We start from the raw sequence: 26,803 nt of genomic DNA on the forward strand, positions 1-26,803 counted from the left end.
ACTTCTTAAATGCTTGAATTTGTATCTCATGGGTTATTAGATTAATTTATATGATTGGATTTTCTTATTGACCACGAGACTTCCGTTACATCAGAACAAGATCTTAAAAATGTATTGCACTGGGCGGTGCCTGTGGCTCAGTATGTAGGGTGCAGGTTTGAACCCATATATTGAGGGTGGCAGGTTTGAACCCAGACCCAGTCAAACTATAACAACAACCACAACAACAACAACAAATAGCCAGGTGTTGTGGTGGGTGCCTGTAATCCCAGCTACTCAAGAGGCTGAGGTAAGAGAATTGACTAAGCCCAAGAGCTGGAGGTTGCTGTAAGCTGTGATGCCACAGCACTCTACCAAGGGCGACATAGTGAGACTCTATCTCTAAAAATAACAAAAAAAACCCCAAAAAAGTATTGTACTATCTTCATGTTGAAAATACAAAAATAGGAATAAGATGAGGTCTAGAGAAGTTTACAAATGCATGAAGCCTTAAGATTCCTAAAATTTAGTCACTTGATTTAAATCACTCTCTTCCACCCAGCCTGTGCTCTATGAACCACACTTTACACACTGTTCCTCCTTTATGACTCTATAAAAATCAAATTTAATTTAACTGGTTTCTGAAAAGAATATTTTCAGTTTCATTAAGAAAAACTAAAAAACTAGTTTGTAAAAGTTTTTTATTGTATCCGTGCCACACATAGTAGTGAAAAATAACACTCCTAAAAAAAGAATGCTATCTTTTCCACAACATTTTATTTTAAATAAAACTTCAAGTACTCTTACATAGGTACAAAAAAAATTCTGATCTATTTGCCTCCAACAGGCCACCACAACACACAGTAGATAAAACACAGTGGTTACAAATGTCTTTTTTAAATTTATTTCTGAGGCAAGGCAAATGAGAGGGAAATGTTTCTATGAAAAAATACTGTGTGTGTAGGAAATTGTCACAATTTTATTCCACATGGATACAAATGATTATACTTTAATTTAGGCCCTGGTGGCTTAAAATTATATAATAAAATAGAAAAATGGAAAACTAATATCCCCTACACCCTGTTTCAAAGGCAGGCACTACCAAGATTAAGGAGACGCCACAGTGTTGGTAGAGGATAATTACTGTACAAGCTGTAGAGCTATACCTTCAGACTAAAATAAAATGCTACAATCCTTCTAAGGCATAAACAATAATGTCTGCAAACAATATATACACATAATACATATTTAAAACAAGACTTAATATAAACAATAATGAACAGTATATACACGTCAATTTTTTTCACTGTTTTGAAATACAATTTAACTACACAAGTGATGCAGCAACATATATATATATAAATGTAACTCTACAGTAAAGTTTATTTTTGGTGCTTTTATAGCACATCAGTGTAAACAGTTTAACTTGGCTTTGTTTTATATTTTAAAACATTCCTTGTTGTATTTTCAAGATTTAAAGCAATTTTCTAGTTCTTCCTTTTCACAGAAAACGAAGATTCTGGATGTGGTTTAATCATAAATAATTCATAAAATTAAATACATTCACTAGAAAATAAACTACAAAGTAAAAAAATGAAAAATAGATATTTATTGAGAGGGAAAAGAGAACCATTTCCCACATTAGAGCTCTGGTGTTGAATATTCAGTGCGATTTGATATATTTTAATTACTATTGCACTCTAACACCCTTTCCTTTGAAAATTCTTTGGGTGTGCTTCCCTGTTCTACCTAAATTAGCTGATAAATCACACAAACCAATAACCAAGGGCCTTGGTTGTTGTAGGAGTGAAGCCTTTAAAAATGGTATCATTCTTCTGATACTTTTTTTTTTGATACTTATTTTAAGAAAAAAAGTCATTATGTATGTGCCTTGCACGTTTATGTAAATATAGTTCACATTGCTGGTCTCATTTGTCCTTGTTTAAAAGGAAAAAGAAAAGATTATTAAAACTTCAGCTCACTTTGAAAGTATCTGTCCACTTTTTTTCAAAATATTTCCTCATACTGTGGCCAGCTCTGCCTATATCAGAATCATCTTCATTAAATGTTTCACAGTTGTCAAAAACAAGCCTGACATCTAGAGCAAAGGTTTCAAGGTTCGGATATCTGAAAGAAAACACATAATTAGAGATTGCTTTCATAGGATGGCTTTGTTTTGAAAACAGATGAAGAGGTAATAAAAGACAAAAATTAAAACTGAAGGCATAACTGAGTTTAACTGATAAAATATATGACACCTTTTTATAAATGGAACATTTTTATTTATTTATTTTAATAAATGGAACATTTTTAAAATTTCATATGAGAAAAATTTTTTTTCTCAATCATCTTGGGTTGTTGTAGGTTAAGTGGAAAAACAGGTTTCTGTGAAGATCAAGGTATACTTCAATTAACTGGTATTTTTCCCACGTACCATTTCCTGTTTATTCTGTATCAGAATTTTATTATAGGACATACCTGCTTGATTAGTTTATCTTTTTAAATAAACGAATGAATATTTATTTGATAATCTTTTTTCCCCCCTAGACTATTACAGGGGTAAACATGTTTTAGTTACATAGTTTGCTTTTGTGCATTTTGTTGTTGTTGTTGTTGTTGCTGCTGCAGTTTGGCTGGGGCTAGGCTTGAACCTGCCGCCCTCAGTATATGGGGCCGGCACACTACCCATTGAGCTACAGGCACACCTCTGCTTTTGTACATTTTAAGTCAAAATTATAAGTGTGCCCTTCACCCAGAATGTGTACAGTGTACCAGTTAGATGTGAATCCACTTAACTCCTCCCCAGTCCTCACCTACTTGATTTCTATTGGTCTTTGCTTCCATGTGTGCACGTAAATGTGGATCGGGTAGTTCCAATTTTGTATTAAGTACATGTGGTATCTGTTTTTCCACTCTTGGGACTTCACTTAGAAGAATGATCCCCAGTTCCATCCAAGTGGTTACAAGATACCACATCACCATTTTTTAAAAATGGCTGATTAGTACTCCATGGTCTACATATACCACATTTTATTAATCCATTCAAGTATTGGTGGGCACTTGGGTCATTTCCACATCTTTGTGATTGTGTCGCTATAAACATTTGAGGGCAAGTGTCTTTTGATAAATGTCTTTTTTTCCTTTGGGTAAATACCTAGTCTACTTGACTAGTTTATTAACTCCTCTGACCAAGACCAACTGTGTGACCTGTAGTACCCTATTATTACATTGAAAAATACTCAGTTGCAGCCAGGGGTGGTGGCTCATGCCCGTAATCCCAGCACTATGTGAGGCCCAGGCACGAAGATTGTTTGAGCTCAAGAGTTCAAGATCAGCCTGAGCAAGAGCAAGACCTCATCTCTACTAAAAACTAGAAAAAAACCCAAAACTCAGTTGCAGCAGCAATAATGTAAATGCTTCTTGTGCACTACAAAAATTACACTTGCCCTGTAGCTTCCGTATACATCTCAGGATACACAAATGCCTCTCTGTTAAATCTTCCCCATCTCCCATTTCTCTTCTCCTCTCTTCAAATACGCTCTTTTGCTCAAGCACTGGAGTATGATGAACGAAAACAGACCAAAAAAACATCTGTTGTCTCTTCACCAGAGATGATTACCGTGAGGTACTGACTTTCAACAAGAAACAAGCACTGTAACTTCAGTGCTTTTCTGGTGGGTTAAAGCTAACTCTCTTCCTCTGTAGGAATGTAGGAATGCAGAGAATAGAACAGATAGGTGAATGAATGAATCTACCCAAGCCTATTAATAAGAAAGGAGTGGTCATTTCAAATCCATTCAATCCAATTCAGTATATTCTGAAGGAGCACTTTTGGAAATTCAAATTTTTAAATTAATTTTAACCTATGACGAGCTGGATACTAAAATAATTTAACCATCAGAAATACCCCATGAGGTATCAAACCTTTGAGACCTTGTAAAAGTGGAATCCTTTTTCTTTGATGAAATACGTTGCAAAGCCTGTCACTCTCTCCTCTGATCAATGCAATAATAAAATAAATAAAATTTCTGTCTGTAACATGCTCACAAAGAGTTATGTTAGCCCTTATATAACCATATCCATTTTCTTGTTTTATGGAGATTATTTACTTTTACTGAGGTGAAGAAAATCACAATGTAAAATTAACTATTTTTAGGTGAACAATTCAGTGGCAGTTAACAGTCAGAACACTGTATTACCATCTATGTCCAAAACAGTATCATCATTTTCCTGAGAGGAAAGCTGATGCCCATAAAGCAGTTATTCCCTGCTCCTCCCTCCTCTGTACCTTTGCAACCACCAAGCTGTTTTCCTTTTTTATGCATTCACCTATTCTGGAAATGGAATCATAAATGGATTAAATGTAATCATACAATATATGTGGGAATTATTTTTATAAAATATTTTAAAGTTATTTTGAGAACTATTTCTCCCTTCAGACTGTTTCTGACTGTAGGACACGGTTCATGAGTAACATCAAGGAGGTGGGCATCCAGGAGAAAATTCCAGGCAAGATAAGTACACTACACACATGTGTGCTCATCCTTTGTAGGATACAGCAGCTAATGGAATCGAGAAAGATTCGTTAAAAACAGGCACTTCCGGCCAGGCGTGGTGGCTCACTCCTATAAACCTAACACTCTGGGAAGGCAAGGAAGAAGGACTGCTTGAGCTCAAGCTCAGGAGTTCAAGACCAGCCCGAGCAAAAGTGAGACCCCATTTCTAAAAACAGTCGGGCATTGTGGCAGGTGCCTATGGTCCCAGCTACTTGGGAGGCTGGGGCAAGATAATCACTTGAGCCCAAGAGTTTGAGGTTGCTTTGGCTCACTAGAAAAGTGTCCAGCACATATCAGATATCCAATAAATATTCACTGAACTGAAATGATTTACTTACTGTCCACTACTTAGCTTCTCTCTAATTGTGGAAAAATCCATAGGCTTCTTTATAACCTTCTTATAACCAGGAACAAGTTTCAAGTTTACAGGAAGTAGGAAAGGCCATGCATCCTCATGAGTCTCCATTTCAGTAAGAATCATACTAAAAAAAAATTTGAAATTAGTATCTATGCGTTAAAAATGGTTTATTTTTATTAAAAATTAGCTATTATAATCTTTCAAGTAAAAATTCAATGCAAATTTATTTAAAAAGGTGAAGGAATATATTTACTTATACTTTATTTATACATTTACTTATATGTTTTACATTTTTCTATTTACAAAAACTGTTAGCAAGTAAAGTAATCTTTAATATGGTAAAAGGTTCTAAACAAATAAATGGAATGTTATAAATATATAGTACATGAAAATTGAAATAATACCTGCAAAGAGTTAGGTCCTTGGAGTCATCTCTCTTAGGTTTCTTAACAGAAGTAAAACTTTCTTGTTTTGACAAAGTAATAGAAGTGCTTTCCTCCATTTTTCTTTTTTTGAGGTCTTTGTTTCCTCTTTTTAGTGAACTACTCGTAGATGCGGAGTCTTCATCTTCAGTATCCCCTGTTAGAGTTACTTTCTTGCCTTTCTTTGACTCATTAGTCTTTTTTCCTTTAACATGAAGCTTTTTGATTTTTAGAGTCTGACCACTTGCCTTAAATTAAAAAAACAAAAAATGAAGTGTAAGACAATGATTCTCTACAGACTTTCTGTTATTTTAAATTATGAATACCTGACAGGAAAATACAAACAGTATTAACTCTGACCTAAAGGCTGATAATTATATTATTTTCAAGAGGGATCTGTGAATTTGTTCTCCCATAATACAAGGCTAAATTCTAATAAAGTATGCAAAGTCTGTTCATCTTAAGAATTCTTAGAATTTGAAGATGCTGATTTCTTGGTAGTTCATGGTTGGTACATAGAACTTGTCAGTAGTGTTCCTTCAATCTAGGTCACTAACTGAATGAGCTTAAAGATACGAAAAGGGCTCTCTTTTAGAGAACAATTAAGAACAAACAAGAATATAAACAAAAATATAGAGACTATTAGTAAGAAAGGTGAAGAGGTAATATAAAGCTACATAAAACCATGAAAAAGTGCTCATGAAATAACAAAGACAGAAGTCCTTTTCAAGTGATCAAATCTACTAGAAATTCATTTTTTTTTTTCTGGATAAAAAATAAAAATATTTGTAATAAGAAGAGAGTTCTACAAACTTGTGGTTCCCAGGTGTAAAGAAAGCAGTGATGAAAGATGGGGGAAAAGATGCCTGTTTTTGAGGAAAACAACACAGAAAGAAAGAGTAAAACAGACATTATATTGGAATCAAAGGATATGAATTCCAGCTATGGCTCTGCTACTAACTACCCATGGAACTTTGGGCAAAAACACTGTGAGGCCTCATTTTGCCATTTGTACAGTAAGAAAGATAAACCATGTTATTTACTAGGGTCATTCTAGTTCTAGAATTATATGCAAAAAAATCTCAATGTGCCCTTATGCAATCTACCCACAAATCACAGCTAGCACACTGATACAGTAATGAGGGTCCCTGACCCTGAATTTAGAACTAGGAAAATAAATTTCTCTTTTGAGAACTAGAGGTTATAATGAATATACTAAGTGATCACAAAAGAGAGATATATACAGTCATTGGCAGGCGGACATGGTGGCTCATGCCTGTAATCCTAGCACTCTGGGAGGCTGAGGTGGGTGGACTGCCCTGAGTTCAGAGGTTCGAGACCAGCCTGAGCCAGAGTGAGACCCCATCTCTACAAAAACAAAACAAAACAAAAGCGGGCATTGTGGCGTGCGCCTGTAGTCCCAGCTACTTGGGAGGCTGGAGCAAGAGAATCACTTAAGCCTAAGAGTTGGAGGTTGCTGTGAGCTATGATACCACAGTACTCTACTGAGGGTCACAAAGTGAGACTCTGTCTCAATAAGTAGATAAATAAGTAAAAGGAAAAAAAAAAGTCATTGGCAATGTATAGTTTTTATTTATTTATTTATTATTATTTTTGAGATAGGGTCTCAAGCTATAGCCGTTGGTAGAGTGCTGTAGCATCACAGCTCACAGCAACCTCAAACTCTTGGGTTTCAGCGATTCTCTTGCCTGAGCCTCTCAAGTAGCTGGGACTACAGCTGGCCGCCACAATGCCTGGCTATTTTTTGGTTATATTGTCATTGTTGTTTCGTGGGCCCGGGCTGGATTAGAACCTGCCAGCTCTGGTGTATGTGGCCGGTGTCTTAGCCACTTGAGCTACAAGCGCCAAGCCTATGGTTTTTATTTTGATTTTCCCAAATTTGTAGTACACACTAAATTATTTTAGAAAACCACTTCTCCTTTAACCAGACTATTAAGAAATTTTAGACTGGGGGAGGCGCCTGTGGCTCAGTGAGTAGGGCACCAGCCCCATATGCCGAGGGTGGCGGGTTCAAACTCAGCCCCGGCCAAACTGCAACAAAAAAATAGCTGGGCATTGCGGCGGGCGCCTGTGGTCCCAGCTGCTTGGGAGGTTGAGGCAGGAGAATCGCGTAAGCCCAAGAGTTAGAGGTTCCTGTGAGCCGTGTGATGCCACGGCACTCTACCCAAGGGCGGTACAGTGAGACTCTGTCTCTACAAAAAAAAAAAGAAAAGAAAATTTTAGACTGTAAAGTGATATAAACAGCTCAACAATAATTTAAACTTGGCTATATTCTTGAAATTGGCTGCAAACATTACTATGGAGTATTTCATAACAATTTCTCTAATGATTTCATCACCTTTTCCAGCAATATTAATTAAAAATGACCTTAATCAAGCAATTAAAGTTATTTGATTCTCTGTTGGCAGGTTAAAAGTTATGGTTAAGGAGATATTTTAACAGAGTAAATAAAGCAAACCATAAATCCAACACCCTCCCCATACCATACTGAAGAATCACTAATCCTGCTGCTAACTGAAACAATAGAAAGTTTTACTCAGGGCTGGGTACCCATAGCTCCGTGGTTAGGGCACTGACCACATGCTCTGGGGCTGTTACGTTCAAACCCAGCCCAGGCCTGCTAAAAAACAACAAAAAAATAGCAGGGCAATGTGGTGGATGCCTGTAGTCCCAGCTACTAGGGAGGCTGAGGCAAGAGAATGGTTTGAGCCTAAGAGTTTGAGGTTGCTGTGAGCTGCCTCGGTGCCTATAGCTCAAATGGCTAGGGTGCCAGCCACATAAACCAGAGCTGGTGGGTTTGAATCCAGCCTGGGCCTGCCAAACAACAATGACAACTAAACCCAAAAAATAGCCAGGCATGTGGCAGGCGCCTGTAGTCCTAGCTACCTGGGAGGTTGAGGCATGAGAATCACCTAAGCCCAAGAGTTTGAGGTTGCTGTGAGCTATGACGCCACAGCACTCTACTGAGGGTAACAGCTTGAACTTTGTCTCAAAAAAAAAAAAAAGAAAGAAAAGAAAAAGGGTTGAGGTTGCTGTGAGCTATGGCACCATGGCACTCTACCAAGGGTGACAAAGTGAGACTCTGCCTCAATAAAAAAAGTTTACTCAGTCTCTTCTTCATTTAGTTTAATTTTTATTTGCTAAAGCATGATTGTCTTGGGTTTTCATATTACACTGAGCTTTCAGCACTTTAAAATCATTTTAAAAAGACAAATAAAAGTCCATTTAATGAAAATTTAGTTAGTTGAATAGTTATTTAAAAGAATAATATTTCATGTATAATGGGCCAAAACTTAAAGTTTTGAATTAAAAATTTGTATTTAAACTAAAATATTTAGGACTATTTTTTAACAAATTAATATTCACATTAAGAAAATACAAAATTGAAACAGAATCAAAAAACTTTAGTGATCTTTCAATGAAGATAATGAAGTCTTTATTATTTCTTTAATAAATGGTACCTACTGGCTTACATCAATAGATAGTGCACATATTACATACTTGAAAAATAAGTCTTTTTTTTTCATTGTTGGGGATTCATTGAGGGTACAAGAAACCAGGTTATATTGATTGCATTTGTTAGGTAAAGTCCCTCTTACAATCGTGTCTTGCCCCCAAAAGGTGTGGCACACACCAAGGCCTCAACCCCTCCCTCCTTCCCTCTCTCTGCTCTTCCTTTCTCCACCCTCACTGTGTCCTTAATTGTTATTAATTGTCCTCATGTCAAAATTGAGTACATAGGATTCATGCTTCTCCATTCTTGTGATGCTTTACTAAGAATGTTTTCCACTTCCATCCAGGTTAATACGAAGGATGTAAAGTCTCCATTTTTTTTAATGGCTGAATAGTATTCCATGGTATACATATACCACAGCTTGTTAATCCATTCCTGGGTTGGTGGGTATTTAGGCTGTTTCCACATTTTGGCAAATGTAAATTGAGCTGCAATAAACAATCTAGTGCAGGTGTCCTTATGATAAAAGGATTTTTTTCCTTCTGGGTAGATGCCCATAATGGGATTGCAGGATCAAACGCTCTGAGTGCTCTGAGGTTTCTCCATACTTCCTTCCAGAAAGGTTGTACTAGTTTGCAGTCCCACCAGCAGTGTAAAAGTGTTCCCTTCTCTCCACATCCACGCCAGCATCTGCAGTTTTGAGATTATGTGATGTGGGCCATTCTGACTGGGGTTAGATGGTATCTCAGGGTGGTTTTGATTTGCATTTCTCTAATATATAGAGATGATGAACATTTTTTCATATGCTCATTAGCCATTTGTCTGTCTTCTTTAGAGAAGGTTCTATTCATGTCTCTTGCCCATTGGTATATGGGATTGTTGGCTTTTTTCATGTGGATTAATTTGAGTTCTCTATAGATCCTAGTTATCAAGCTTTTGTCTGATTCGAAACATGCAAATATCCTTTCCCATTGTGTAGGTTGTCTCTTTGCTTTGGTTGTTGTCTCCTTAGCTGTACAGAAGCTTTTCAGTTTAATGAAGTCCCATTTGTTTATTTTTGTTGTTGTTGCAATTGCCATGGCAGTCTTCTTCATGAAGTCTTTCCCCAGGCCAATATCTTCCAGTGTTTTTCCTATGGAAAAATAAGCTTTTTTTTTTTCTTTTTGAGATAGTCTTACTTTGCCTCCCTTGGTAGAGTGCTGTGGCATCGGTGCTCACAGCGACCTCAAACTCTTGGACCCCAGTGATTCTCTTGCCTCAGCCTCCTAGATAGCTGGAACTACAAGTGCCCACCACAATATTCAGCTATGTTTAGAGATAGGCCCTTGCTTTTGCTCAGTCTGGTCTCCTAAGCTCAGGCAATCCACTGGCCTCAGCCTCCCAAAGTGGAAAAATAAGCTTTTATAGTTACCTGTTAGGTGATTATTTTGTTTTTGGGCAGAGACTCAACCCCTTCTTGCTAGAGCACAAATTCAAAAAGGAACTTCAGTTTGGATATTAAGCAAAACCTATCACATTACATGTACAAAGGTGCATATCTGTTATATTTGTACACTTATATATTCTAAGTTGTGAACTGGTGGCTCACAGGTAATATACAGCCCACAGAATGTACTCTTTGGCTCATAAAATCCTTGTAAAATTCTGAAGTTGTTTCTAATATTTCATATTTATAAGAACATAATAATCCATAATCTTGACTTCCCTTGCAATGTTAGAAAATTCTGGAGCACAGGGCCCACATTCCTATAGGACCGCGGTTCTCAACCTGTGGGTACTGTATTAAAGGGCCGTGGCATTAGGAAGGTTGAGAACCATTGGCATAGGACAACAATTGGCAAGAGTTGAGTGATGATTGCCACCATATTTTTAAACAGTGGCATGATTCTCCTCTACTAGGGTCGGAAGAACTGTTCTATGTTATTTGTTTGGCTTATGTAGGCACTGGATTTTGAAACCCTAGTATGTGAGTTTTGTGTGTGTGAATCTCTGAGTGTGTATAATTAGAGGTGGCTCTCCATATCTGCAGGTTCTGGATCTGTGGATGCAATCGACTGTGGACTGAAATATTAAAAACAAAAATGCAAAACAAAGAAACAAAAAAGAAACACTAAAAGGCAAATAATACAACATAAGAAAATTTACATAGCATTTACATTTTTTAGGTATTATCAGTAATCTGGAGATGATTTAAAGTATATGGGGGGGGTGCGTATTATATGAACATACCATATACCCCATTGTACATAAAGAACTGTGGATTTTGATATTTGTTGTGACCCCAAAATTGAGTCACAGCGTGGAGGACTGGGAATGTCCCTCCACAGGGACTTTGCCCACCTGCCCAGAGTCTGGCAGACTAAGGGAAAGAAAATGCTGTGAAATTTACACATATACACACAGTGTTTTGACCCATGAGAGATGATACCATATCAGCCCCTAGCAAGGCTAACAAGTGCCATCCCAACCTGATTATTCAAGATCTTTTATTTGGGATTTGGGGAATGTGCATATATAAGGCAAAAAGTAAGAAAGTAGCAGTTTTGTCTTTCAATTAAACAGTCAGTCTTTGTTCAAGGAAGAAAGCTGCCAGGCTGAAGAATAGGGGAGCATTAAACTACAAATCAAAGACTACTTGGGGCAGGATTTAATGAGGGAAAGTTACAGCCCACAGGTTAGATAGTCACAGCTGCAGCTGTTGTCTAGCTTTATTTTTATCTTGTCTCTAAGCTGCTGATCTCTATCTAGACATTTCCCAGACTATTCTCTCATTTACTCTGCTGGACATTCCAACCCCCTTTACCACCTTAGGCATGCATCGCAGTGGAGGGGCAAAGACTTGGGGTCATAAACCACATAAGATCTCAGGGATGCCAGCCTATTCTAGCTCTCACCCACAAGTATCTTGGAGGTACTGGGACCAAGTCCTGCAGATATCGAGGGATGCGTATGTGTATGAGTGTATAAATAGGTATGTATATGTGTGTGTATGTTTCTATACGTGTGTATGTTTGTATAAACAGATACATAAACATACAAGTCTTTTGATTTTGTAATCCTGATCACATATATAGATATATATATACACACATATATATACACATACACAGTAAAAATAAACAGGATGATGTATGCAGAAATATCATTTGAGAACATGATGTACAGTATAAATTTTTATAAATAACTGGAAATATATATATATATATATATATATTTTCTTTTTTTTTTTTTTTTTGAGACAGAGTCTCAAGCTGTCGCCCTGGGTAGAGCACTGTGATGTTACAGCTCACAGCAACCTCCAACTCTTGGGCTTAAGCGATTCTCTTGCCTCAGCCTCTCAAGTAGCTGGGACTACAGGCACTCGCCACAACGCCCGGCTATTTTTTTTGGTTATAGTTGTCATCATTGTTGTTTGGCGGGCCAGGCTGGATTCAAACCTGCCAGCTCCAGTGTATGTGGCTGGTGTCCTAGCCACTTGAGCTACAGGTGCCAAGCCTGGAAATATTTTTGAAAACTTATTTTTTCCTTAAATACCAAAATCAAATGTATAGAATAATTTTTATTGTTGTAAGAAACAGAACATCTAGTTCATTACATTTAAAAACAAAAACAAAAAAAAAGCAAAGGTTTAGGAAGGTACATTCACATAGAATAGTTTGGATGAAATCATAGATTTTATGTTTCTAAGCCCAAAGATAGCCAGAATTCTAATTTGAGCCAATTTAATGAAAATAAGACCTCTAATGGCCTAATACGTGTTATTCCCAAGAGTTAGAATATTTATCTCTAGGTAATTCATAAAGAATTAAAGAACAAGCAATGATAATTACTGTTGAATTCTATTTCTATATACGATAAAAATGAGTAATAAGATATCAAAAAAGTAATATCAATGAATATGATGTCATAGAAGACCCCTTGCTATCTTCTAAAACATAGTCTAAACTAAAATATAACAAAGTACTAAAATAAACATTTCATAGAAACAACCCAGATGTCCAACTGATGAAAGGATAAACAAAATGGGTATATCCATACAATGGAATATTATTTGACTATAAAAAAGTACTGAAATATGCTAGAACATACATGAATCTCGAAAACATTGTGTTAAGTGAAAGAAGCAAGGCACAAAAGGCCACATATTGTCTGATTCAATTTGTATGTAATGATAAGAATAGATAAATCCATAGAGCAGAAAGTAGGTTAGTGGTAAAAAGGCTGGAGAAGGAAATAGGAAATGACTGCTAATGGGTTCTTTCTGAGGTCATAAAAGTGTTCCAGAATTAGATAATGGTGATGGCTACATGACTATGTGAATCTATTAAAAACCACTGAATTGTTAAAAAGGTGAATTTTACAGTATGTGAATTACACGTCAAAAAAAAAAAAAACAAAACTCCATAAAACGCTACATTTTGATTTAGTAATTGAAAAGTTTAGTTTTAGATCAGTTTTACCTTAGCAATGCAAGCTGGACAAAACCAGTCTCCATCTGGTATAGTTGTAATCTTGGGTCTATGGCAATATGTATGACAGCCTTTGTCACAGCCATCACAAAGGAGAAGCAGATCTTCATTGTCTCCTTTTCGACAGATTTGGCAGTACTATAATACATGAAAAATCACTTAAAATTAACTGTCTGCTATGAATAATAGTTATTGGGAGGTCAAACATACCATAGTTTCTAGTTTATGTTAGTAATGAACATTCCGCTTGCTAATAAATATACAGTAGCCATACACATCTATGTATCTCTCGTTACACAGATATAGACCACATGACGGGTGAGCAGTTCTTTTGGAGTAAAATGCACATTTCAGGTACACTGCAAAGAACAAAGCTAGAGGCTAAATGCCTGCACACACTTCAGAAGCATGTACACATTAACATATGAAAAACTAACATGACATTAGAGCACATAAAGCAATGAATAGCTTTAAAACATGGTGGGTTTTTTTTAATGTGCTTTATCTTTTGCTTATCTTAGTATCCTCATGATATCCTGAGAAAGAGATAAGAATTAGAGTAACTTTTAAGATCAAAATTAGGAAACTTGTACATAATATTAGTATCATAGTAGATACAACAATAAAAAGACATGCCTAGGTTTTGACTAAATTATCCATCTATGTTTTGTCATTGATTAAAAAATGTGTCCAAACCAGGAAACTGTAAAAACCCCAAACAATGTGTGTCTCAAGTGCAGAAAATAGATTCTACAAAATGATTTCTAAGGAAAAAAATAGATACAATAAATTAAAGAATTTAACAAGTCTTGATTTATTTTCTAGAATTAAAAAAATTATTTTACTATTAAAAATTCCTAACATTACCAAAAAATTTAAATCTACCAAGAGAAGATTATTTTCCATGCATACATATTCTGTATAACAAACAAGTTTTACAAAGAAAAGAAGAAAAGTTAGACAAGTAAAAACTTTTGAGATGGCTCTAAAAAACAGTAAGTAGTAACATTATTTTTTGACATTTAGTTCATATTCTAGTCACAGTAGAAAATATCCTACAATCAATATCTTAAAAAATGAAAACATTTGAACTGGAAATTACTTATATTAAAGTTAGGTATTTATATACTCTTAAAAATAAAATAGCTTAACTATTAAAACTTGCTTTGTTTAATTTTCAGTACAACACTTTATCTTCACCTGAGAAAGTCTAAAATAGTCTTATATCAAAATGTACATGTATAACAATAGTTGTACAATCTTATCAAAATGGCAGATAACACACTCTTCAAATTAACAAATATCTATCAAGTACATATGTTATATATGTAATACTAAAATTGGCACGTATACCAAGAGCTAAAGCAACAGAGATTAAGATTCCAACGACGATTATCCACATCACTAAATCCCTTCAGATGGTATTATTTCTCTACATTTAAGAAGAAGTAACTGTATAAATTTCCTTTTGATATAGGAACTCAATAAGTTTGATCATTATAGGCTAGATTTCATCAAATATACTTATGTAAGGTGACTTTAAAACTGCCTTTAGTAATAATTTTTGGAAGAAAAAAAATTGTGCCTGGTAAAAATGTTATCAGATGAATTGAACAATGTTTACGACTTACAGTAAATTCTAATCTGAACTGAGAAAGACCTAAATTTGAGCATATTATGAAAACTGTAGATTCATTATTCCATAGATAGTTTAAGAAAAAGCAAAAACCACAGAAGAAACTGAATTTATTTGTATAGAATTGTTAAGGCCTTGAGTAGTCTAAGTACAGAGGTCAAGATGAAGGAAAAAATGCTCTATTATTTAAGAATCTTTTCTTTTCTCTAGAGAAACAACTATTTTAAATAAAGGAACTGCACACCTACCCATCCATAAAAACAAATCTCAAATGTTTAAATTTTAATGTTAGGCTGTAATCAAAGGTAAATGTTAATGTTATTCATAAATGTCTACCTATAATAGATATTTCCATAGATGATATATAAAACAGGCAAGAGGTACCCTTGTACATAATTGAAAATGATTATTTCTGGAAATACATAAACTATAGCTCCTATTTTTCTTTTTTTTTTTTAATTAAATCATAGCTGTGTACATTGATATGATCATGGGGCATCATTCACTAGCTTCACAGGCTGTTTACCAAGTTTCACATATAACCTTGTAAGATGCACCGCTGGTGTAATCCCACCAATCCCCTTCCCTCTACCCACCTCCCCCTCCTCCCCTCCCTTTCCCCCTATTCTTAGGTTGTAACTGGGTTATAGCTTTCATGTGAAAACCCTAAATTAGTCTTATAGCTCCTATTTTGAAATTGTAGCATTTTAGTATCTGGCACGAAGTAGAGGCTCACTCACATGATAATAACTAACTAGGCTTACAAAAACAAGGTGAAAAACCAGTTTTAATTAGTAGAGGAAAGACTAGAAGATCTACTTTTTATGTCAACCATATCTGATGGCAAACACATGATATATTATATTTACTTATCTGCCTATTTTATATTTACTTATCTAAGTAGTTCTTAGCATTAAAAAAATGAAAACTGATAGAAAAATAAAGACATTTTAGGAATGCATTAATAGTAAGTAATGTTAGAAATGAGAATATTTATAAGAGTGAAAGGGCCTTTAAATATTTAGATTGACAACTATCATGCTGACAGAAGATAGCAAACAACTTCAATTAGAGGAAGAGGCAAGATTAAAAAAAATACAAGATAACACATTTGGTAGGTTCCTTCAAAAAGCTTGAAATAAGGAAGGAAGTATCAAACTATATAGCATATAAGAATTAGACAAACTCTCAAGTACAGCATATGTTATTGTGACAACAGGTAATGTATAATTAAGAAAGATCTGGAGTTTGGAAGAAAACAGACAAAATAAATTAGTTATAGTATTTCTTAAATAAAAACACTTACAACTTTCATAATTGATTTTTCCCATGCTATTGATTTCTGTAACTGCTGAATGCACAGAGCTACCTGTGCAGCACTGCGAGCTTCTGATAATGCCCTTCTCCATACCCTGAGCCCTGGAGCAATATCCTCTTCAATTCTGCATTGAAATATAGAAAAATTAAGTAGGTCATGTCCACACTTATGGTTACTGAATGTGAAACAATCATCACACTGAAAGCCAAGCAATGACAAAAACATGTAACAGCCAATAAATATAAGGTTTAAGCAACTAAATTTGATGTAGTGCACAGACTGTGGCTACGTGCCTCAAAGCTTAGTCACAACCAGGTAAATGTAAGATCACTTTGCAGGATTATCAACGCACATAACAAAAAAAAAAATGTTTTTACAAAGCACCATGCAAATAGCATGATCCATATGGATCACAGACATACAAGAAGATACATAGATAACAGGCAATAGAAAATAGGCTCCAATTAGCAAAGAAGCACAATAATTTTTCAAGTTAATCTCAATAACCTACCCGTCACCATCACCACTAACGGATGGTGCAGGAGCAGGGACAGTAACTGTGCCCACATTATCCAGTTTGATCTGAATGGTGGTACTTAAGGGGCTCTTCAGATACCTTCTTTCAATGTTCCGCTCCAAATCAGCCAGCCTGGTTACAGCTATATCTAGGGGGTTGTCACTCTTCCGTTCTAGTGCATGTGCACTGCTTTCTTCTTCACCAGTAAATTCTCCATCATGTTCCTTGCACAATTTAGTAAATGACTTATGTTCAAAATATACCAAGTCCTCCCTTTCTGATGCGGGCTCTGGACACATCCAACCCTATATATCAAGAGAACAGTGTTATTATGGTTTTCTCTTAAAATGCCAGATGGGTGAATTACCTTTACTTAAAATATAGCAGTGGACACTGGCAGATCTCAAGGATCCTTACTGAAGGTTTTTACCTTGTGTTTCCTAATGCTAGGCAGAAATAAGAACAAAATATTAAAAGAATAGTTGTAAGAAAAGCTAGAAAATTTATCAACTTTTAATATTATGAAAGGTATAATAAAAATAAGCGAAGTATTTTCAAAGATTTTAGACTAATATGCTTATTCTGATAATTTCATACGATCACTTATATGGAGATGTCTCCTTAGCATCTCAATTTTGCTCATCCTTTTTGCTTCACTCAATTTGCTGTTCTTCTGTATAGGTCCTTGTACTCACCATATTTCCTTTGACTGCAGGGGCTTTGCATAGCTGTTTCTTTTTTTTTGCAGTTTTTGGCCGGGGCTGGGTTTGAACCCACCACCTCCAGCATATGGGGCTCAGCGCCCTACCCCTTTTGAGCCACAGACTGTTTCTTCTGTCTGTATAGCTTGTCCCTACTCTTTTTCACATAGTTACCTTCATTGGTCCTGCAGCTCTTATGTTAAAACTCACCTTCTTATAAAGGGATCCCCTAAGGCAGTGGTTCTCAACCTTCCCAATGCTGTGTCCCTTGCCCCTTTAATACAGGACCCAGCCCTAAGGGGAATCCTTCTCTGACCTCCTTCAAGAGGCAAATCTCTGTATTACAGGCTGTCATAGCCCCATCACGGTCGCAATTTTATACTAGTGTGATCATTTTATTAATATCTTTCTACTTCTAAATTCTTTGAGGGCAGGGACCATTTCTGCGTTTACTCATTTATCTCCAGCACCAGGAAGGCAAACAATAGTCACTGAATACAAGTATGTTGACTGAATAAATGAATGATCTTATAACTTAGTTTGCTTATAGTGATTCTTTAACTCAAAATTCTTCAATGATTCCCTACTGTTTAACAAAGTCTCAAATCTTCAACATGACATTCAAGTACCTTAGTCTATCTCTTCCAGTGTTCCCATTCATATATCCTATACAACAAATTCTATGACTTTTACTTAAATAAGTTTCCAATCCTGCTGATCTTCTCATGCTGTTCCTACTTCCTACTATGGCACTCCCTGCTCTCTGTCAAAATCTTGCTTGTCCTCTTAAGTCCCATCTCAACTTCTACATGAAATCTTTCCTAATCTCTTCCATATTTCCATCAGAAGCAGATATTCTTTCTCTCAATTCATGCATTACTCTGTACTTCTCTTTGATCAGTTACTAAATTCTGCATATATGTGTATACATCTTACCTCTCTATTATATGAGTAGGAACCACATTTTATCCAATTTTGTGGTGTTCACTGTCTGATATGGAATAGGTACTTAGTGAATGCATATTAAATGAAAAATAATATTTTACTAAACCTCTTTAAATATAGCTATTTTACCTTATATATTAGAATCATCTTTCTCTTTAACTCAGTAGAATAATTACATTTAGAAAGGAAGGATAAAATTATGCAGAATACAAGCCATATCAAGCAAACTAATTCCCATATTTTGAAAGGAGTATGAAATTGCTAAATCAAGGGAGCCCTGTAAACATAGTATACCTTGATTTCTGTAAGGCAACTGACAAGATAAGAAAAGAGGACTAGGGCGGCGCCTGTAGCTCAGTGAGTAGGGCGCCGGCCCCATATACTGAGGGTGGTAGATTTGAAGCCGGCCCTGGCCAAACTGCAACAACAACAACAACAACAACAACAAAAATAGCCGGGTGTTATGGCAGGTGCCTGAAGTTCCAGCTACTCGGGAGGCTGAGGCAACAGAATCGCCTAAGCCCAAGAGGTGGAGGTTGCTGCAAGCTGTGACACCACAGCACTACCAAGGACAACAAAGTGAGACTCTGTCTCTAAAAAAAAAAGAAAAAGAAAAGAAGACTAGATTAGAATTAGAGAAATTTAGATATTTGAAAAATTATACCCAAAAAAAGGCAATATAGCTTGTCACCTCAGAAAGGGTCCTCAATGCCAATGTCCAAAGGCTGTATATTTAGCTTGCCCTAGTAATATATTTATGAATAACTTGGCAGATTGCTATAAACACGAAGGTAACTTAAAAGTAGGAAGGGATTTTAATATTCTGGATTACAGAATTAAAATAAAAATAGTTCCATTATTTGGAAAACTGCGCACAAATGAAAGTGATAAAAATATAACAATGATAAATGCAAATTTCAGCTTTGAAGGTTAAACAAAGTAATCACAGAAATTACCACATGTGATAGAACTCACTTAAGAATACTTTAAATGCGGTCCAGGGATTTCTGTGACAGTGCATATACATAGTAAAACGATAGTATGATGTGGATGATAAAACCTGGTATTAATTCAAATAGCATTAATAGAAGTATAGTGCCAGATTAAAGAAAGGAAAAGCCACATGCACACATAGAGTTAGACATCTCTATGTATACTTATGGGTACAACATTTTAAGAATAACACTGAAACTGGTGCTTATTCAAAAGATCATGGACTAATAGTTGAAAGAATTAATTAAGTTGTAAAAGAGAAAATTTAAGAAGAAACATAGGAGCTATCCTTAGAGGAGCTGGATGAATCAGATTTTTTTGAGATTGGTGTGTCCCCAACTCATGGGCACAATGTAAGAGTATATGGCACACCTCCTGGGTGCCGGATACAACTACAACAGGGGTCTTACCTAACAAACACAAACATTGTAACCTAATTGTCTGTACTCTCTTATTAATCTGAAATCTAAAAAAAAAAAAAAAACCAAAGGTATTAATTTTAAAAAATCAGACTTTTTGTATATTCTCAACAACAGAACTAGAGCTGTAGACTCACAAATTTTCTCACAATATAAAAAACAAGCTTCCAGGTTATTAGCAATTCCAACCAACCAATATTAAAAATAGCAATGAATGCATCTACGTGTACCTAGACCACCTACTTTATGCACCTTCACAATAGCTATTTCCAAGGCTTAATATGTAACTCTTATTTTATTTTTAGGGAAAAAGGAAAACGCAAAAAACTATTAATTTCCTTATAGATGTTAAAATAATGTTTTGAGGCTATTTTCCTCATTTTTTCACCACTTGTGTTCTTAGACCCTTCAGTCTAACATAATTACAGTACAATTCTTAGTATAATATCATTTTTTTTTTTGAGACAGTCTCACTATGTCGCCCTGGGTAGAGTGCTGTGGCATCACAACAACCTCAAACGCTTGGGCTTAAGCGATTCTCTTGCCTCAGCCTCCCACGTAGCTGGGACTACAGGCACCTGCCACAATGCCCAGCTATTTTTTGTTGTAGTTGTCACTGTTGTTTGGCTGGCCTGGGCTGGGTTCAAACCCGCCAGCTCTGGTGTATGTGGCTGGTGCCCTAGCTGCTGAGCTACAGGCCCCAAGCCAATACAGTAATATCTTATCAATAGGGTGTTAAAACATCCCACTTAAAAAGCAAATTCCACTTATCTTAGGTACTGAAAACATAGCCAAACGTTTAAGCAGCCAGCAATGTGGTAAGGTCAGTGCACCCAAATCTCAGTATGACACCAGGAAAATGTTTCAGGTTCATACTTTGACTCTATACATAATTTTAAAAAGCTTGATGATATGCTTTCCCAATCAATAGTCAATTAGAATTGGCAAATTAGTTGAGAAAAAGCTGGAGGAAAATAAGGATAGTGGAACCAATCAACTTGAAACCAGCAAAACAGTAACAACTGACCAAGAGAGAGAACAAAGACAGACTACAGGAAGCAGACTATTAACGTCAAAAAGCACAGCACACCAGCAACATTTACGGTAGAAGCAAAACTTCACATTTCCTGAGGGAATCATTGTCTAATAATTGGTCTTCATACTGATGATCTTGTGTCACCAAAATGATTTAATTATACTCATTATTCTCAATTTAAGAAGGCAGTAACATGCATAACATAAGAAATATGACAAACATGTTAAAAATGTATGGCATTAAATGGAATAATTTTTATTTCTTCAGGAAATTACCTAGTGTGGAAGAGTTAATTTGTTGAAGTTGCCAGGTAAATGAGGCATTTTTATATTGTATTATAGTACCAAGAGGAGGAGTCATAGTTTGCTAGCACAACAGTTTCAGCAAATGATAAATGTTTGCTTCCCAAGATTGGTAATTATGTTTGTGGCAAGAAAGGAATATTTTATTGGCTCTGGAAAAGTACATATTTTAGAGATCCTCAAAAGTGTCCAAATGCCTATGTTAAAGTAATAATGAAAGGAAATATTAATTGTTGGATACAACAGTATTATTCTGTAAATTTCTCATTCTGAGTAAAATACGACTTTTCAAATTAAATTAGATGGAGACTAAATTTTTTAAGCCTTTGCTGGAGTCTCACCCTTTCACACTATCCAGCATCCATCCATTTATTCTCAGAGATACCATCTTACTGTCAATTGAAAAGACTCTCACATCCCTCTTTCCAAAACCACAATTTTTTTGCACAGAAGTAAAGCTTTCCTTTTGCCTATCCATTAGAAACCAGCTCTAATCACGGTCTGTGAAATGATAAAAGCTCAGTAGATAAGTAAATAAAAACTTTACATATATTAATATACGTTGCATGTTTTTGCATAATACATATAATGCGTATTTGGATATATCTACATTGTCCTCCAAATTTAAATTATGTGGAATAAAAATCATGACTTGTCTACAAGGGAATTCCTGGTCCTATAGAAGAAACACTGCAACAGGAGTTTATTAAGATTTGTACTAGAGCATTATATTTATCATGAAGAAAACTGTGAAATTCTAGTTGTAGTAAAGAACTGCACACCAAAAATAATATTTCTGAATACTATTTAGGAGGCTGAGTAAACAGAATACAGGCTCTGGAGTCAGACTGACTGACTTGGTTTGAATCCACTTTTAGACACTTAAACTATATGACCATTGGCTGGTTACTTACTTTGAGACTGTTTCCTTACCTGTAAGATGGGGGAGAGTAACTCAGGGTTGTTTTTAGAATGAAAAGAGATAAAAGTAAAAACATTTACCATAGTAACTGGTATATATTAGCCATATAACAAATATTAGTTACCTTCCATTATCCTAAAAATAGATTTTATTCCAAGTCGATTTTACCTTCACTTGCAAACTTGCTGATGCCACTCTCCTCTCTAGATCTTCTACCTGTTGAAGGATACTCAAATCCATTTCCATCGCTTGTTCTTCTACCAACCAGTTTTCCACTATATCTCGAGTTACTTGGTTTTCTTCATTTTCATTTGATTCAATAATAGCAACTACATTGGAAAAGATACTGATTTTTAAATTCACTTTATTAAGTTTTTCCTCTCAGTGCTTTCTTCCAGAAAATAAACAAAATTCCAGGGGTACCAGGTACATCCAACTTAACACAAACGTACCTGTGCTTGTGCAGGTAGCTTACTCTTAAAAATAGAAACACCCTAAAAAATATAAAACAATATGTCTGCAGGTATGAAAAATAAAACATCCATCAGTATCCATGGGGGACTGGTTCCAGAACCTCTGAGGAAAACAAAATCCATGGATGCTCAAGGCCCTTATACAAAATGATGTAGTATTTACATACATCCTTCTGTATACTTTAAACCATCTCTAGATTGCTTATACGACCTAATACAATGTAAATGACATGTAAATAGTTGTTACATTGTATTGTTTAGGGAATAATGGCAAGGAAAAAAGTTTGTACATGTTTAGTACATATGCAACTATCCTTTTTCTCTTAAGAGTATTTTTGATCCATGGTTAGTTGAATTCATGGATGTAAAGCACAGGAATACAAAGGGCTAACTGTAATGTGTTTTAGAATGAAAGAATTAATTCTCATAACTAAGCGAGAGAGCAGAAATCTCTTTTAGGTACATACCATCCTTATTCTTGATGCAGGCTTGAGTAATATAATCTAAGTGTTTCTGAATTTGTTTTTGTAATGCCTTTTCTCTTATTCCTCTGAGATGTAGCACTTTGAGCAAAGCTTTTAGGTCCTCTGGGTCAATAATTCTCCACCAACCAAACTGCATTTCTAAATCAAGATAAATATGTAGATCTTTTATAAATATTCTGAATAAGGGCATAACACAAATTAAAAGATATAATATATTTTAACTAGTTTTAAAAAATCATTGTGGTTTTAGCTATAATATAGGAATCTATCATATGATAATAAAATTAAAAGATATAATATATTTTAACTAGTTTTAAAAAATCATTGTGGTTTTAGCTATAATATAGGAATCTATCATATGATAATAAAATTAAGTAAATGGCTAAAACCACCTCAATGTACCTACCTTCTGGAATGGGTTTTGGACTAGGAAAATCTACCGGTTTTGCTACTTCAACAGCTGCAAGTTGAGTTGAAGACACCTTTTCATTCTGTGGGACTGGAGATTCACTTTTACTTGAAGCAACATTGGAAGTCAAGAGTGAATTACCATTTCCTTCTGATAATCCCAAGCCTGATCCCAGACTAGGTAAAGGCGACGTAAATGGAATATTGGAAGTAAGCACACCAGTGGGCCACCCACAAAACTGAAGACCCATCATAGATACGCCACTTTTCATCTATAAAAACAAAACATATTAAAAGTAGATTAATTTAAGAAGCAAGGGAACATGTTTAGAATCTGAAATTATTTTTCAAATGCTACAAAAATATTCTTTTACTTATGACAATGATAGGAAAACTAAATATACTTAAAACAATAATGTTAAATTCCACATTCTTTCTTGATCCCCAAAGTAACTTCCTTTTCAGGTATTCTGTAACAGTAATAAGTTAAAAAGTAATTAGAGAAGACTCAGACACAGGCTAGAAATCAGTAGTTCTAACGAGGCGTGGTGACAGAAATTCTGACTTGTTTCACTTTTCAAAATGTGGCAGAGATACTGTTAACTACTCAACTGATCTCCCTTGAGTGAAAATCTTCATGGAGTCAAAGATTACCTAAAGTAATATAAAAAAGAGTAATAGTTAGCAGTACAAACCTGAAGAGGAGATAAAGCAAATGGATTTAGGCCAACGGGATTCTGAGCAGAAGATGATCCAAGAAGAGGAGCTGGGGCAGGTGAAGGTGACTTAGACGGTGGCTGAGACTGAGGAGTCACTGAAGAAGCACTTGACATATCAGCATGGGTAAGTGAAGTGTCATCACAAGGTGTTCTCGGCAAAAGGCTAAACCACTGTCTATTCTTTTCAGTCAATGTTTTTAACAACTGGTCATTGGGGAGGGAATTATAGAACTTCCCTGGACCACCTGAGCCAGTATTAAACAGACTATTTGAGTCTGTCTTTTCCATGCTGCTTTGTGTTGCTATTGATTGAACGCTGCCCAGTGAATGTTTTCCACTGTTTGGATAAGACGTTGTGCATCCATTTGCACTAACATTTGGTTTGGGGGCCATAACATCTGATTCAGGAGGCATCTTAGCTACTTCCAAAAGCTTACTTAATTTAGAAAAAGAGCCAGGTTTCTGAAGAAATAGATTTGTGTTATCCTTTTCTTTAAGATCTTCCTTTTGCTCACAGTGATCTGTACTTGAACAATTTAAAGTGTCCCCAGAGGTCTCAAACAGTTCTTCTTTGATCTGGATACTTTCTGCCTTTTTAAGTTTTTCTCTTTCTTTTGCAATTTCTTCTAGTCCTACAAAAATCAAAAAGCATTATAAAGATTAGTTAATTCAGAACAAGTTAATACTGTAATTAAATTTATTATTATTTATCAAATTATATGCATAAATATTTAGACAAATATTTCTAGATTACCAAATACTCCCCATATGTTCCCTCCCTTTTTGTGGTGGTGGGTGGGGGTGGGGAGATGGAAGTGAAGTAGGGTGGGTCTTGTGATTTTTCCCAGGCTGGGCTCCAACTCATGATCCTCCTACTTCAGCCTTCAAGTAGCTGGGACTATAGGCACGTGCCACTGTGCGTGGCTGGTATGTTCCCTCATTAGAAAATTAACATAGGCTCAGTGCCCGTAGCACAGTAGTTATGGTGCCAGCTACATAACACCGAAGTTGCCAGGTTTGAACCTGCCCCAGGCCAACAAACAACAACAACTGCAACAAAAAATAGCTGGGCGTTGTGGCAGGTGCCTGTAGTCCCAGCTACTTGGGAGGCTGAGGCAAGAGAATTGCTTAAGCCCAAGAGTTTGAGGTTGCTGTGAGCTGTGATGCCACAGCATTCTATGGAGGACAACATAGTGTAACTCTGTCTCAAAAAAAAAAGAAGAAAATAAATATATATTCATTGCAAAAAAACATAAAAATGTTATAAGTAAAATGAAAATTAAAAGCACTACTACACAGCAAAGATTATATTTTCATATAAATCCTCTAGTAGCAAAAAAAAATACACACCTAAACCTATGTAATTAAAAAAGGACATTCTTTTATATTTTTATTTGTTTGAGACAGAGTCTTACTATGTGAGCCCTTGGCAGAGCAATGTGTAACTTTGGATTTAATTATTAAAAATTAAAACTTTTGCTTTGGATTTAATTATTAAATCCCAGATGCCTAAAATGGTAGCAGCTGCAAAACTGAGCTCAATAAGTATTCCTTGAGTGATGAAATAGAAGGATGAATTTAATATTTTTACTAATAATATTTCTTAAGAGAGCTTTCTATGGTAAAACATATAATTGTACTTCATTTTCTCAATCAGCTGCATAATATTCTGTCACATGTATATATCGTAATTTACCCAACTTGTCTTCTAATAATATTTGAAATAGTTCTCACAGCCTTCTCTTCAAATTAGTTTCTAATTGAAATTAAAATCCTATACATCAGACTAATATTACTGACCAACATAGAGTAACAGGGACTAGATTTACCCTCTTGTAGGAAACAACCCAAACTAGACAAAATACATGAACAAATAGTTCATTAAAAACCAGATATCAAAGAACAAAGAAAAGAACTAAAAAAAACCCTCATATGATTGCCCCAGCTTTTTCCAGAGGTGGGGAAGAACAGTTTCCAGGCTACAGTACAGAGAAGAGGAATCCAGTTGGGGGCTGGCAGACTCCTTGAGATTAGGAGTTGGAACTGAGAGTTCAGGGACACCAAAATAGCTGGAATACTCACAGGAAAGAAATGCAGAGACCTGCAGAGGGACCCCTTGAGTATTCAGCTGAATGATGATCAGCATGTACATGTGAGGAACCTCCCTGAAGCCAGGAGGAAAAACCACTTGAATGGATTAGAGGTGACAGTGCCAGGCGCTCACACAGGCTGGGGGTAGTTCCTGTTCCTACCCACAAATCAGGGAGACTTCAAGATTCACACAGAGTACTCAGAATGATCTTCCTTCAGTAGTGCAGATACTTTTTAGCCTTGAACTAAGCACTGCTCTAGTCTTGCCTAACAAATATTAAATGCAAGACTTGAAAAGATGAATTTTTCCCCCAAATATGTTAACTCAACAGTGTCTCATTCAAACAAAGAAGAATATTCATAGGAATTTAAAAATACTCAGCACTTCACAAGGTAAAATTTACAATGTCTGGCATCTAATCAAAATTAGTAGGAAGAAGGAAAATGTGACACATAACTAAGAGAATCAGTCAATCAGATTCTCTTACCAGATTGGCGTGGCACCTGTAGTTCAAGTGGCTAAGGTACCAGTTACATACACCAGAGCTGGTGTGTTTGAATCCAGCCCAGGCCTGCCAA

At 35.7% G+C, this 26,803-nt stretch overlaps 1 protein-coding gene across 19 annotated transcripts in view; it reads right to left on the bottom strand.

The window, feature by feature from the left end:
* Positions 1 to 663: 663 nt before the first annotated feature.
* The window catches only part of BAZ2B (bromodomain adjacent to zinc finger domain 2B), a 303,102-nt gene continuing 276,962 nt past the window's right edge, over positions 664 to 26,803 (bottom strand). For 14 of the 19 annotated variants that reach the window (XM_053596953.1, XM_053596946.1, XM_053596943.1 and 11 more), the window contains 10 exons: positions 24,110 to 24,765; positions 23,413 to 23,686; positions 22,989 to 23,144; positions 22,217 to 22,377; positions 16,725 to 17,035; positions 16,202 to 16,337; positions 13,251 to 13,397; positions 5,298 to 5,563; positions 4,874 to 5,017; positions 664 to 2,106 (listed from right to left, as the gene is read on the bottom strand). In XM_053596953.1, coding sequence (XP_053452928.1) covers positions 1,953 to 2,106; positions 4,874 to 5,017; positions 5,298 to 5,563; positions 13,251 to 13,397; positions 16,202 to 16,337; positions 16,725 to 17,035; positions 22,217 to 22,377; positions 22,989 to 23,144; positions 23,413 to 23,686; positions 24,110 to 24,765 — 2,405 coding nt within the window. In that variant the 3' untranslated portion in view covers positions 664 to 1,952. Of the gene's footprint in view, positions 2,107 to 4,873; positions 5,018 to 5,297; positions 5,564 to 13,250; positions 13,398 to 16,201; positions 16,338 to 16,724; positions 17,036 to 22,216; positions 22,378 to 22,988; positions 23,145 to 23,412; positions 23,687 to 24,109; positions 24,766 to 26,803 lie in introns of those variants that run through there. The other 5 variants (XM_053596957.1, XM_053596952.1, XM_053596956.1 and 2 more) reach the window with 2 other exon arrangements.

Source organism: Nycticebus coucang, chromosome 7, assembly GCF_027406575.1.
Source record: "Nycticebus coucang isolate mNycCou1 chromosome 7, mNycCou1.pri, whole genome shotgun sequence".
Classification (NCBI taxonomy): domain Eukaryota; kingdom Metazoa; phylum Chordata; class Mammalia; order Primates; family Lorisidae; genus Nycticebus; species Nycticebus coucang.